General features: G+C 40.3%; 1 protein-coding gene across 1 annotated transcript in view; it reads right to left on the bottom strand.

Annotated features, from left to right (window-relative positions):
- Positions 1-2,126: 2,126 nt before the first annotated feature.
- LOC145345344 (pecanex-like protein 2) overlaps positions 2,127-14,422 on the bottom strand; it is a 220,115-nt gene continuing 207,819 nt past the window's right edge. Inside the window, exons 36-37 of the mRNA XM_080193158.1 lie at positions 8,643-8,816; positions 2,127-7,190 (exon numbers count right to left, since the gene is read on the bottom strand). Coding sequence (XP_080049284.1) covers positions 8,688-8,816 — 129 coding nt within the window. The 3' untranslated portion in view covers positions 2,127-7,190; positions 8,643-8,687. The remainder of the gene's footprint in view (positions 7,191-8,642; positions 8,817-14,422) is intronic.

Below are 14,422 nucleotides of genomic sequence, written 5' to 3'. Positions count from 1 at the left end.
CATAGTATAGTTACTTTGGTGTGAAAAATGGTTTTAATCCTAACTATGCAGGTAAGAGAGTTGCAGGCTTTTTGGGAGGGTCCAAGGTGCAGGGGAAGTGCCCACGGAAAGTCAAAACTTCCTGGGCAACGCCCGCACAATCAGTGTGTTAGGACTTGCGAGGGGTCTGCTGGTGCATCTTGAGGGGGTACCACCAATGCATAACCATCTGGAGATCAGAAGTCTGAGTCTTAGATCTTCTCTGTCTTACCGCACTTATTTTAGAACTGATTTAATTCTATTCTCCTTGATATATTTTAGCAAAGCAAACAAATTATACATTTAAAAGACTGAAGATAACCATCACAAAACATCCTTAAACTGATATTACAATATTTTGAATTTATGCTTTTCAACCTAAATTCACAATTTTAATAATGGCATGCTACAGTTGAGCTCCATATATTTGGAGGGCAGCACAGTATATCTACAAAGTGGTGTGGAGATAAATGTAATTTTGTTTAATCCTTACCAATTAGGGTTCAGGTGTGGACTTTGAGGTTTCCTAATCCAATGCAGGTCCACCACTTCCCACAGTGTTCAGCACTGTTGCCTCACAGCACCAGGGACCCAGGTTCGATTTGCGGCTTGGGTCACTGTGCGGAGTCTGCATGTTCTGCCTGTGTATGCATGGTTTTCCTCCGGGTTGTCTGGTTTCCTCCCACAGCCTAAAAGTTCGGTGCATTGGCCATGCTAAATTCTCCATCAATGTACCCAAACTGCGCAGGAGTGTGGCGACTAGGAGATTTTCACAATAATTTCATTGGCGTGTTAATATAAGCCTACTTACGACATTAATAAACTTTAAACTTTAGAATGACGCATGAATTAACTTTGAAATAAAAAATGTCTCAATTTCATGCCAAATTGCCTCTGAACTAAATGACCTTCTTTCTGACCTAAGTGAGTTCATGCTCGTAGCTAAAATAGATTCCTCAACAGTTGGTGACCCTTGGAAGACCTGCCATTGAAATGCCTGAATGTACTCTTAAGACTCCCGTTGCAGAAAGACTGAAATACATGGAAAGAGCTATTGAAAAGAAGCAGGTCAACGCACCATATCAGGGAGGTAGGAAGTACTTGGTTTGAAACTGGGTGTCTGCTTACAATGTTAGGGGATACAATATCAGTAGCTTATCAATGATAGGCATCTACATCACAAAGAACTGAACTCAGGTTCAGCAGGAAACAGTCAATATTGGTGTAGTGAGACGAAATGATTTGGTGGTTTTAACGTGACTTCTTAGTGGTGCGAATTAAGGCTGAATGCTTGCGTAAATTAGTTCAGATCATCCAGTTTGTTTTATGTTGATGGTAATCAGGCATCTGAAGGACTAAAAATCTGCAACAACAACTGAATTTGAGTGAATATCGACAAAGTGGTGTGGAGATAAATGTAATTTTGTTTAATCATTACCAATTAGTGCTCAGATGTGGACTTTGTTTCCTAACCCAATACAGGTCCACCACCTCCCACAGTGGTTAGCACTACTGCCTCACAGCACGAAGGACCGAGATTCAATTCTTGGTTTTGGTCACTGTGCAGAGTCTGCATGTTCTCGCCATGTCTGTGGGTTTCCTCTGGGTGCTCTGGTTTCCTCTCACAGTCCAAAGACGTGCTTGTTAGGTACATTGACCATTCTAAATTCTCCTCCATTGCACCTGAACAGGTGCTGGAGTGTGGCAACTAGGGGATTTTCACAGTAATTTCATTGCAATGTTAACATAAGCCTACTTGTGACTCTAATACATAAACTTTAAAACGTTTAGACAATTCAAATAATTAGTCAATTGTGGTACATTGACATTGTCCACTGAAAACCAAAACATTCTTAAATTATTTGATGATGAATAAACCCACAGAAACTGAATCACCTGCCATGACTAACCATTGACCAAATTAAGTTCAAGCTCATTTGTGAACTCAACACCAGTGTGTGTTATGTATGATGCACTAAAATGACCTTGTTTACTTCCACAAATAATAGCAGGCACTGTGGTGTTGAAATACAATCAATAAAACATTCAACAAACAGCGTCAAAATTTCAGTGTTTTATTTTCTGAAATAATATAAAGATTCCATACTGCATCATGCATAGCAAATTTAAACTGTGTTCATAAAATTTCAAGACATCTGAATGAACATAAATATATACCATATTTTAAGTTAGCAGAAATAAGATCGAGAACCTGATATTTATAGTGCATATTCCCATGTTAATCATGGGTATAAAGATCACACGAATGTGTGCATATGGTTCAAGAATATAATCTTAGTACAATGAAATTGTACAATTAAATTTACATTGTTTAATGCTTAAACAAGTTACATTCCATTCTATTCTATAGCTTGATCCAATAATATCTTTAAACCTTCAGTTTTCACCTAAACTAACAGAGCTATAAATTTGTACGTATTATTTAGTATATCTCAACAGGCAACCTCATGCAGTTATATTTAATACAGGATTCTAAGTAGCCCAAAGCATAATTTATCTTTTCCCCTGTGCAGCATCAAGGTGAGGCAGAAAATTCTAACCTCCTGTTAGTACATTGATTTGCTATAGCTCCATAAACCTGCGACTGAAAAGGTAAAAATAAATGTCAATTTTTAAAAATCTTTTAAAACTTCATTTCAATAATTTGAAGAATTATTCAATTGTTGAAGTGGTTTATGTTGTTTTCCAAGAACCAAAGGACACTCTGTGCAGAAATTAAGCATTCAAACAAGAAAAGCATAATTATGAATTATTCAAAACAGAGAACAGTCCAAGCAGTGCTAATGTACACCAGAGTAAGGCAGTAAAAACAAGTACTGTGTGCTCTATGGCTCTATAGAGGCAAGTACAATTTTATCTTTTAAAAAGCATTTAGATAGTTACATGGGTACGATGGGTTATAGAGGGATATGGGCCAAATGCGGCAATTGGGATTAGCTTAGGGACTTTAAATAAAAGGGCGGCATGGACAAGTTGGGCTGAAGGGCCTGTTTCCATGCTGTAAACCTCTATGACTCTATAACATTAGTTCCCTTAACTGGCAATGCATATCAAGTATCTTCCTACAGGAAAGTACAATTTCTGGAATAATCCAACCTGATTACTCTCAAACAGTTAAAAACTGACACCAATATAGTTATCAATTTAAGAAGATATACAAAGAAGTGAAAAGATCTTTCAAAGGAAGAAATCAACTTTAACTACGAGTTACCATTTCTGTTACAGTGGTTATATTATAGCACAACTGACACATTCAAAATTCCTAAACAGGTGGAATAACTATTTCTGAATCTCTGAACAGATTGTTCATGCTTGCACGTTCTCTCAAATGGCCAGATTTTCATACCTACATTGCATTGCTATATTATATATGGTCTCAACAATTTTGATATGATTGCAGAGTGGCAATTCAAATTTCAATAGGAAATCCAATCTTGCTGTTAAAAGGTGAATTAGGCCACTGCATTTCACTAAAACCAAATAGAAAGCTGGGAGGAAATTAAAGAGCAAATTATATTTTAGAAAAAACTGAATTTGTTTGTATCTTGCAAATGAATTCCAAATATTAAAACATTTACGTTACTGCTTTGTGAAGTGGTTTGAAATATTGAATTTGTTCACTAGCACAGTATATCTTTCTTCTTCCACCTAACAGTGCATGCTACAAAGGCTAAGTATGGTTCTCTGCAGTTGTACAATACAATTTTGCCTCATATATGAGACTGATGTCAATTTTTATCAGGCAAGACCCTGTGAAAAGATGAATTGCACTGCTATTTTTGTCTGATTATGCTTCCATGAAGTGCCTTGGGATGTTTTTCTGTGTTTAAAAGCACGATGTAAATTCAAGTTGTTTTCATAGACACAGGAGTCGGAACAGCAGGCAAAGGATTTTGTTCATGAATAAACTATTAAAAATGACCACACTGGAAGGTAAAGTGGAAATTGCGGAATGGGAGCAAGACAAATGGACAATCAACAAACAGTGTTGTGTACTCTCTATCAACTTGCAGAAATGTAGCAGAGTCAGAGGGCCTGACCCAAAATCACAAAATGCTGGAAAACCACAGCAGATGTGACAGCATCTGTGGAGAGAGGATAGAGCTAATGTTTCGAGTCTGGATGACCCTTCATCAGAGTTCAACTGGGCCTGACCCAGTTAGATCCCATGGCCAAGAAATCATAGGATTTACAACAGAAATAGGTCACTTGGTGTATTGTATTTGTGTCAGTGTGAGATCTAACTAAAGCTACCTACTGTTAATCTAATTTCTCTGCACTTTCTTTTTCTACGCTTTTTTTAATACTTCAGATGGTTCCAACTGTCTCACACCAATAGTTACCTAGAAAAAGTCAGAATAATTAAAACCACTTCTAGCTTCTGAATAAGACACACACCAACTCCCTACGGAACTCCTCCCACACTCCTTTGGGACTCCCCCACTCCCTCTTCCTCCCTCACAGAGCTCTCCCACTCTCAGCCCATGGGACATCTCTGAACTCCAAGGTACATTCCACTACCCCCACCACAGTTGACCAACATGGCATGTAGCCGCCTTGCCTCTGGTTCAGCAGTATTCGACTGAAGGCCACAGGAGCATACTGCACTGCACAGTTCTCACCCGATCTGAGTTGGTAGACAGGATCATTAAAGAATACAAGATGTATAAGTAGAAGCAAAGTGGCAATCTGATTGATTTCTACTCCGTGGAAGTTCAGGCCCAATTATTATCCGATCAATATGACAGTAAATACAATTCAATTCACTTAGTTGGCTGTAAAGTACTAAAGTCCTGGAAAGCATGACTTTATTTCAAGCAAGGCTTTATTTCATTTTGGAACTACTTCCACCTTCATGGATGATAAATTCCAGATCATAACAGCTCATTAGTTAAAAAAAAAATCATCTCTGTGTTTGCATGTTCTCCCCGTGTTAGTGTGGGCTTCCTCTGGATGCTCCAGTTTCCTCCTACAGTCCAAAGATGTGCAGGTTAGCTGTATTGGCATGTAAAATTGCCCCTTAGTGTCCCAACCGTATAGGTTAGGGGATTAGCCATGGTAAATGTGTGGGGTTGGAGGGAACAACTGGGTAAGATAATCTGTCAGAGTCGATGCAGACTCGATAGGCTGAATGGTCTTTCCTGTACTGTAGGGTTCTATTCCTTTGGCTGTTTTGCCAATTGTTTTAAATCCATCTTCTGCCAAAGGAAACAGTTTCTCTCTATATACCTATCAAACTGTTCATAATTTTAAACAATTCTATTAAATCAACTTTTCATCTTCATAAGAACTTGGAATGGCAGTAGCCATCTGGTCCCTTGAGCCTGCTCCACCATTCAATAAGATCATGGCTGATCTATTTGTGGACTCAGCTCCATTTACCCGCCCGCTCACCATAACCCTTAATTTCTTTTACTGTTCAAAAAATTATCTATTCTTGCCTTAAAAACATTCAATGAGGTAGTCTCAACTACTTCACTGGGCAGGGAATTCCACAGATTCACAACCCTTTGTGTGAAGAAGTTCCTCCTCAACTCAGTCCTAAATATGCTTCCACTTACAAGATCATGCTCCCAGTTCTAGTTTCACCCGCCAGTGAAAACAACTTCCCTGCTTTTATCTTGTCTATTCCCTTCATAATCTTACATTTTCTATAAGATCTCCCCTCATTCTTCTGAATTCCAATGAGTATAGCCCCAGTCTACTCAGTCTCTCCTCATAAACCAACCCTCTCAACTCTGGAATCAACCTATGCACCCCCACCAATACCAGTATATTCCTTCTTACATAAGGAGACCAAAACTGTATACAATACTCCAGGTATGGCCTCACCAGCACCTTTATACAGCTGCAACATAACCTCGCTGTTTTTAAACTCCATCCCTCCAGCAATGAAGGACAAAATTCCATTTGCCTTCTTAATTACCTGCTGCACCTGCAAACCAATTCCTTGTGATTCTTGCACAAGGATACCCAGGTCCCTCTGCACAGCAGCATGCTGCAATTTTTTACCGTTTAAACAGTAGTCCATTTTGCGGTTATTCCTACAGAAATGGATGACCTCACACTTACCAACATTGTACTCCATCTGCCAGACCCTTGCCCACTCACTTAGACTATCTATATCTCTCTGCAAACTTTCAGAATCCTCTGCACGCTTTGCTCTGGCACTCATCTTAGTGTCATCTGCGAATTTTGGCACACTACACTTGATCCCCAACTCCAAATCATCTATGAAAATCATAAACAATTGTGGTCCCTACACTGATCGCCAACCAGAAAAACACCCATTTACCCCTCATTCTTTGTTTTCTGTTAGTTAACCAATCCTCTGTTTATGCTAATACATTACCTGTAACACCGTACACCTCTATCTTATGGGGCAGTCTTTGGTGCAGCATCTTGTCAAATGCCTTTTGGAAATCCAGATACACCACATCCACAGGTCCCCATTGTCCACTGCACATATAATGTTCTCAAAGAATTCCACCAAATTAGTCACCAAATTATAATTGCATCCAGTTCTGGACACCACACTTCTTAGTGAGTGAAGGCAATTGAAAAGATGAAGAGAAAATAGTTTCAAGGTTGGGTGATTTGTTAGTGTTGCAACAGTCGAATACTATTAAAATGAATATTTTTTGCACAAGTAAAATCAAATTGCCATGTATTTTATAAACCGCTAATCTCTTTTTCCAGCACTTGTCCCAAATCCATAATGTTATAATATTTCAAATGCCCATCCAAATTTTTTTTTAAAGGTTGTAAGGTTTCTGGCCTCCACCATGTTCCCAGGCAGTACATTCCAGATTCTCACCACCCTCAGTGTTTTTTTTCTCTCGAATCCACTCTGAATCTCCTGCTCCTCACTCTAAGACTATGCCCCCACATGATTGATCCCACAACCAAGAGGAACAGCTGCTTCCGATAACATTAGGGTAAGTATGGCACATACCAAGTTTGAGAACTGAAGCTTTGCTCTGAATATAGATGCCAAAAGAGTCATAAAAGTATTGGAATTTCCTGTTCCTTCCCTCCGCCAGTTCTCCCAACCGCTTTAACTGTGGAGATTCATTCATACTCCTCCTCCCTGTCCCTCCACAATCCTGGTTTCAAAATATTTCCATTCTTTGAGTTCTCCAACACCAGACCTAGAAGGAAGAAATAATCTTTACAATTTTACAAAGCATTTACAGTTCAGAAAAAGGCCATTCAGCCCAACTGATCTGTGCTGACATTTCTACATGTACTCTTTTCCACCTACTGTCATATCACTCCATCAACATATATTTTTATTCTTTTCTCCCTCGTGTCTATCTGGCTTGCCCTTAAAAGCATGAAAGCTATTTCCCTCAACCACTCCATGTTTAGTGAGTTTGACATCCCAATAATTCTCTGGTTAAAGGTGTTTCTCCTGAATTCCCTATTGGATTTATTAGAAACATTCTTATATTTATGGCCCCTAGTTTTGGATCCCCCCAAAAGTGGAAACATCTCTATGTCTACCCTACTGAAATTTTAAAGACTCTACTCAGTCACGACTCAGCCTTCTCTTTTCTAGAGAAAGGAGCCCAGCCTATTCAATCTTTCCTGGTAGATATAAATTAGCTCCAGTATTAATCTTGTAAATATTTTTGCACCTTCACCAGTATCTCTATAATCTTTTTATCATATAGAGACCAGGCGGCACAGTGGCATACTGTTTAGAACTGCTGCCTCACAGTGCCAAGGACCCGGGTTCGATTCGCAGCTTGGGTTACGGTCTGTGCAGAGTCTGCACATTCTCCTCGTGTCTGTGTGAGTTTCTTCTCTCAGTTCAAAGATGTGCTGGATTGGCCACGCTACATTCTCCCTCAGTGTACCCGAACAAGCACCAGAGTGTGGCAACTAGAGGATATCACAGTAACTTCATTGGAGTGTTAATGTAAGCCTACTTATGACATTAATAAATAAACACAACCTTAAAGAAATATGTATGGTACTTTAAATATGAATTAGCCAAAGTTCAATAGAGATTTAAAGAATATAATGTGACCACAGCTGTGGAATACTAGATAAGCTCATCGGTAATGATTTTAATACATCATCTCTCAGCATTCTGACAATGTTTGATAATCCATTTTGAAAGATTAAACTTTCTCAGAGCAGCACTAAATATCAATGACTATTCTGTTACTCCTTTCTAGTGACCTTGCACCAGCACTTACCCACATCTACTTGTTAATCAAAATGATCGAACCAGAGAACATGTGACCCTACATCTATTCTGGGAACTCAGAATATTGGGCAAGTCCAATCAATTTCAGGTTCAGCCTGTCTGGCTGAATAAGCGGGAATATGACCTTTAAAGTCATGTGAAATGACATTGTTATTCACAGGCATCGAACTTTGATTTTCAAGCCAAATGCAATCCCAAAGTATGCTCTCACTTCACTAACAAAAGCAATATTCAACTTTTAATTCAGAATATTTCCACTGGATTATTCGCTCCAGTTTTAATTTGTGGATAAATTTTCTCTCTATTGCTACTCTCCCTTTAGTAATCCATGCTTTGTCACTACTGGTTTGACTGTTTCATTTAGTCCCGAGCACCTCCAATTTACATGCAAGTGGTCACTCGTGAATCTGGTCTCATGTTGGGTAAGAAGTCACATTCTTCTTTCATCCTGCAATTTATCATCTCCATTCTGTGTGTGTGAAGCATCATCTGCGTGAACTGCATCTTTCTGCCGACTGGAACTTGTAACATCTACAGATGACCAGGCATCAGAGGTGCCCTTTAAAAAAGTAGAAAAAAAAAGCATTTATCACCTTTCACACAGTATAGACTGTTGGCCAATCAGCTCTTTGAAAGAGTTATCCAATTAGTCCGTCCCCCATGCTCTTATAGCCCTGCAAATACTTAGTTTCCGATTATATTCTCCCATTCCATCTTCTACAAAGAACAGAACAATATGGCAAATCATTATCATAAATTTGTCATAAATTAAACTTTTTTTAAACAATTCCTTCATGGGCACCCCTGACAAGGCTTACATTTCTTTTTGTTATCCAAAAATTGACTGTGGGAAGGTGGGGATGAGTAGCTTTCTTGAACCGCTGCAGTCCCCGAAATGTATGAGCACCCACAGTACTGTTCTGGAGGCAGTTCCAGGATCTTGACCTAATGACAATGAAGGAATGGTGAAACATTTCCAAATCAGGACGGTGAGTGGCATGGTGAATTTGCAGGTGGTGGTGTTCACATGTGTCTGTTGTCTTTGTCTTTCTAGGTGATAGAAATCACATGTTTGCTATCTAACGGGGTCTTGGTGAGTTGATGCAGTGCATCCTGTAGGGTATGTACTGCTGCCACTGTCTCAGAGGAGGAAGGAATGGATTTTGTATGTGGTAGCTGGGGTACCAATCAAATGGGCTACTTTTTCCTGGATGGTGTTGAGTTTTAGGAGCAGCAGCCATCCAGGCAAAGTGGAGAATATTCCATCACACTCCTGACATGTGCCTTGTAGATGCTGGATGGGCTTTGGAGAATTAGGAAGTGAGTTACTCCACAAAATTCTGAGTCTCTGACCTATACTTATAACCACAGTATTTATATGGCAGTATTGGCAAAAGAATTAGAGGGGTATGAGAATTATTTCCTGATTTGTTGTGATCTGGTCTGCATAGTTTGAGAGAATGGTTGAAGCAGTTTCAAAGTAAGTTTCAAGTGGAGATGTTCTAATGAGTCAGTGTTGGTGTATATATAGCAAAAACCTGCTCATTGACATTTAGTATGATTATGCCAGGCCCACTCAGCCCCTGACCTCTTGAAACAGTCCATTTCCACATGCAGCAAGACCTGGACAACATTCGGGCTTGGATTGTCAATTCAGTTTCTAGTCAATGGCAATCACCAGGATGTTGAGAGTCAGGGATTCAGTGATGTAATGCCATTGAATGTCAAGGGGAGATAGTCATTGCCTGACCCTTTTGAGGCATGAATGTGACTTGCCACTTATCAACTCAAGCTAAGAAGAAAGCTTGAATTGGTCATGGATATCTTGTTAGGGGTTCTCCCTTGGTCTGTGGGAGACAAAGGCAGATAGCACATCACCAGCAGGAGAGAGGGACAGGAGGGTGAGGCAGACTCCTTCTCCCCTGCAGATACAGGACATTCCTCTTCTGAATCTCACATCTCTAATGTCATATCCAGGAACCAATTGTATCATGACTTAATCGCGGAGTCATCCTGCTGATGAAAAATGCATACAATCAGCTTCTGAATGTTGAATCTGCAAATGTGTATTTTATCACTGCTAGGAACATACTAATTATGCTAATCATCCATTAGGACCACACTGCAGCCTAAAGCCAAACTTTTAATAGGTATGTCTAAAATGGCATCCATCTAACACCTGTTTTCATTGTTTCACCAAAATAACTCCCACAATCTCCTTCAACATTAAAAAGTATCATCTGTTTTAAGTAACTAATAGTAAAAGTTACTTACAGTCAATTAAGGACACCCCTTGTAAATATACAGATGTTTGTGATGGAATGTCACGAGGTGGATTTTCAGGGATGGTGGTATAGCTCAGAAGGTTAGGTGTTCATGAGATAGGTATATTCAATCAGTCAAATATGTTCAACGGTCAGCGATCAGATAATTTGTACCATTATATTTTGCTTCACTTACAGTTTCGGCCCAATGAAGGATAATGGAAAGTGGATGATATTTGAAGATAAATAGTCACATGGCAAGGCAAACATATTTCCACTTGTAACCTGGTTGATCATCCAATGCGGCACTCATGGACAAAGTAAAATTACACTTACTTCCCTGTATATGAGTCTCCTCTTCCTCCTTTTCTTTTTCTGCTTGTCTCAATTTTTTCTGTTTCTCTCTTTGACTTACATACTTTTATCCTATCCCTCTCTTTGTTTATCTAAGACTTTATTCTCTGGTTATTTTGATTTGGTACTGCTTCAGACACAAAGGCTTTATTACTGAAACAACGAATAACGATATAGACAAATAGAGTAACTATGTGACTGTTAACTATTCCTCCCTGGCTCCAACTGCCGATCCTTCCTGACCCGTGATACATGCCCTCACACTTAAGTGGCTAAGCTTCCCACCACAACTCTCCATTGGATCTGGCCCGACCATGTAGATCTGAGGGAATGCCCCTTAGAGAAGCCATGCTACCACTGGTGATGGAGCAGGCCACTACACTGCATGGTGGTAAAGCTGTCTTAAATTGGCCATATTTCCATATTCCTTTTGCTGTTCACAATGTTACAGGACAGAATCTCTTCCAATTCAGTTCTTCCTGGGGATCAGGAGATCACAACTCCCATTCACCCTCTTGACCTTGGGTAAAGATTTTTTTCCCCTGCTGCCTCAACACTATCCAATTTGGAACAACTCACTACTTCACTTTCAGGTGACTCAGTTTTCCTTGTCCGAATTCTCAGATTGTATACTAATTAATAAAGAGCCATCTGTTCCTGCACAATCTTTGGGAGCCTGCCAGGTCTGTACCGAGACGTCAAAGAGGGATTAATTTCTGCTCCATTAATAGCCACCATTTTCTGCTCAGCAGCCTTGTGACTCATCTCCTTTGTGTGCAATTCACTGAAAATTTTGGATGATCTCTTGTGTTTCAGAAAGCAGGTTTAAACACAAAGTAATAGCATTTTCCTCAAAATAAATAACAGCACAGAAAGAATCAACACCCCACGCCCAATGGCAAGGCCCCACGGTTGTGAGATTCACAACTTTCGTGAGACGGATACACATGATCATCTTCAGCATCGTTTCACATGATCACGTCTTGCAATCAATTACTGAACAGTGATAATACGGAGTGCAAAATTATAGATCTTTCCCAGGTACTAAGGACTTGACGAGAACGCAAGGGCATTGCACAACCCCCTGATTTTTAGGCACTCTGCCAGCACCTATAGTCGCATGCCCATTTCATAATGACTTTGTGCTGCCCATCATAGTAGGTGAAGACAAATAAGAGGCATCCTTTTCCCTAATGTTCCCTCTCCTGAATTGACTCCATCCCAACCTGCAACTCCCATCTCCTTCCCCCATAACTCCTGGATAGATCAATTGGAGACTTGAGTGGAGAGATGGTAAATGGAGCTTAAGCTGGATAAATGTGAGATAATGCATTTTGGAAGGTCTAATACAGATGGGAAACATACAGTAAATGGCAGAACCCTTAGGGGTATTGGTAGGCAGAAGGATCTGTGTGTACAGTCACTGAAAGTGGCAATGCAGGTGCAGAAGGTCGTCAAGGGGCAAACGGCACGCTTGCCTTCATCGGCCAGGACACTGCATTTAAAAATTGGCAAATCGTATTGCAATTTTATAGAACCTTGATTAGGCCGCACTTGGAATATAGGTTCAATTCTGATTGCTGCACTACTAGAAGGACGTAGAGGCTTTGGAGAGGGTACAAAAAAGATATTGCCTGGTATGGAGGGTATTAGTTATGAGGAGGGGTTGGAGAAAATTGGTTTGTTCTCACTGGAATGAGGTTGAAGGGCAACCTGATAGAAGTCTACAAGATTATGACAGGCATGGACAGAGTGGATAGTCAGAAGCTTTTTCCCCAAGGTGGAAAAGTCAATTATGAGGGGCCATAGGTTTAAAGTACAAGGGGCAAGATTTAAAGGAGATGTATAAGGCAAGTTTTTTTTAACGTAGAGGGTGATGGGTGCCTGGAAATAGCTGCCGGGGGAGGTAGTGGAAGCAGATACAACAGTGACTTTTAAGGGCATCTGGACAAATATATGAATAGGATGGGAATAGAGGGATATGGTCCCCAGAACATAGAACATAGAACATTTCAGCGTAAAACAGGCCCTTCGGCCCACGATGTTGCGCTGACCAATTAAAAAGCAATGACCCTCTAACCTAAACCAGTCCCTTTCCATCCATAAGCCTATCCACGGATCTCTTAAACGCCCCCAAACTAGGCGCATTTACAACTGCAGCAGGCAGGGCATTCCAATCCCTCACCACCCTCTGGGAAAAGAACCTACCTCTGACATCCGTCCTATAACTACCACCCCTTAATTTGAAGCTATGCCCCCTCGTGCTAGCTTTCTCCTAGGGGTTTTTAGTTCAGATGGGCAGCATGGTCGGTGCAGGCTTGGAGGGCCAGAGGTCCTGTTCCTGTGCTATAATTTTCTTCGTTCTTTGTTCCTGGCTTCTCCTAAACCTTCCATGACCAAAACCCTTAACTTTCCCCATTGAGTTATAGGGCTAGGCCAGCATTACACTTAGATCTGAGGCATTCTAAAAGTGATTTTTACATGGACAACACTTAGTAATGGCTTGATGTACAGCGTAGACTCAAGATTTTCCAACTGAAGAAGACTTTGGTACAGGAGTTGGAGAGGAGCAGAAATATCATCTATTCACAGAGGATTAGAAGACGCTCCAGACAAACTTTGTGAAGGCAGTGAGACCATATAGCTATGGCAATCAATATCAAGAGTCTAGCCCTGAGGACCTGGTAGTAGTGTCACAGAAAGCTTTATGACCTCATTATTATTCAATGGTCAATGAATGTGTCTTTAAATGTTACATCTCACCAATTGGATTACCAACCCTGCATACACTGATCAATGCACCACATTCCCTTCACATACCTAATAATAATCTGTATCAATCATCTCTCATATTTAGCATTCACAGCTTTACCTCATCCTGATTTCAACCCTGCAGAATGCCTCACTCCTTGCACACACTGCCAGCTATTCAATCGTGACAGACACATCATCCAAACGCATTGTAACCCATTCACTGACAGTTCACTCCCTCTTGCAGGACAACATGGTTTACAACCACAGACAGCAGGTGCTAACCAGAGAAGACTGACACAACTGCATGTCCTTACATGGAAGAGAAAGTGACAGCCATCATTTTTGGGCCCATTCCTGAGGCTGTAGTCAGTGGCAGGTTGAAAACCATTGAAGCTGACAGTATGCTTCTGCCTAATCCTCCTTGCATCCTATTTCCTAAGTAATCCCACAATCACTTCTAATTGACAAGCTGCAGGTGGTGTAAATGTGCACCTCTTTACTTCTAGGGATAATATTTACCTTCCATACTTGGCTATCGGGGCTTGCTGAGTAAGATTAAATCTTTTGAATTCAGACATAGCATTGAAATAAATTAGTAGTGTTCAAGCCTTCAAGGAATCTTGCTGAATTATACACTTGCCTGCATCAAAAATAGCTCATCTTAATCAGAGTAATTCAGCAAACTTTTGCTGCAGGCTGTCTCTGGAACACATGGCAGGAATATTGATCTTATTAAAGGATAATAAGAGCTCCCTTAACTGCAAATCCTACAGGATTAACTAACCCATTTCGG

This window comes from Carcharhinus amblyrhynchos, chromosome 7 (assembly GCF_965287045.1).
Source record: "Carcharhinus amblyrhynchos chromosome 7, sCarAmb.v2.hapA, whole genome shotgun sequence".
NCBI classification, from domain to species: domain Eukaryota; kingdom Metazoa; phylum Chordata; class Chondrichthyes; order Carcharhiniformes; family Carcharhinidae; genus Carcharhinus; species Carcharhinus amblyrhynchos.
This window is presented reverse-complemented; position numbering and strand designations above follow the sequence as displayed.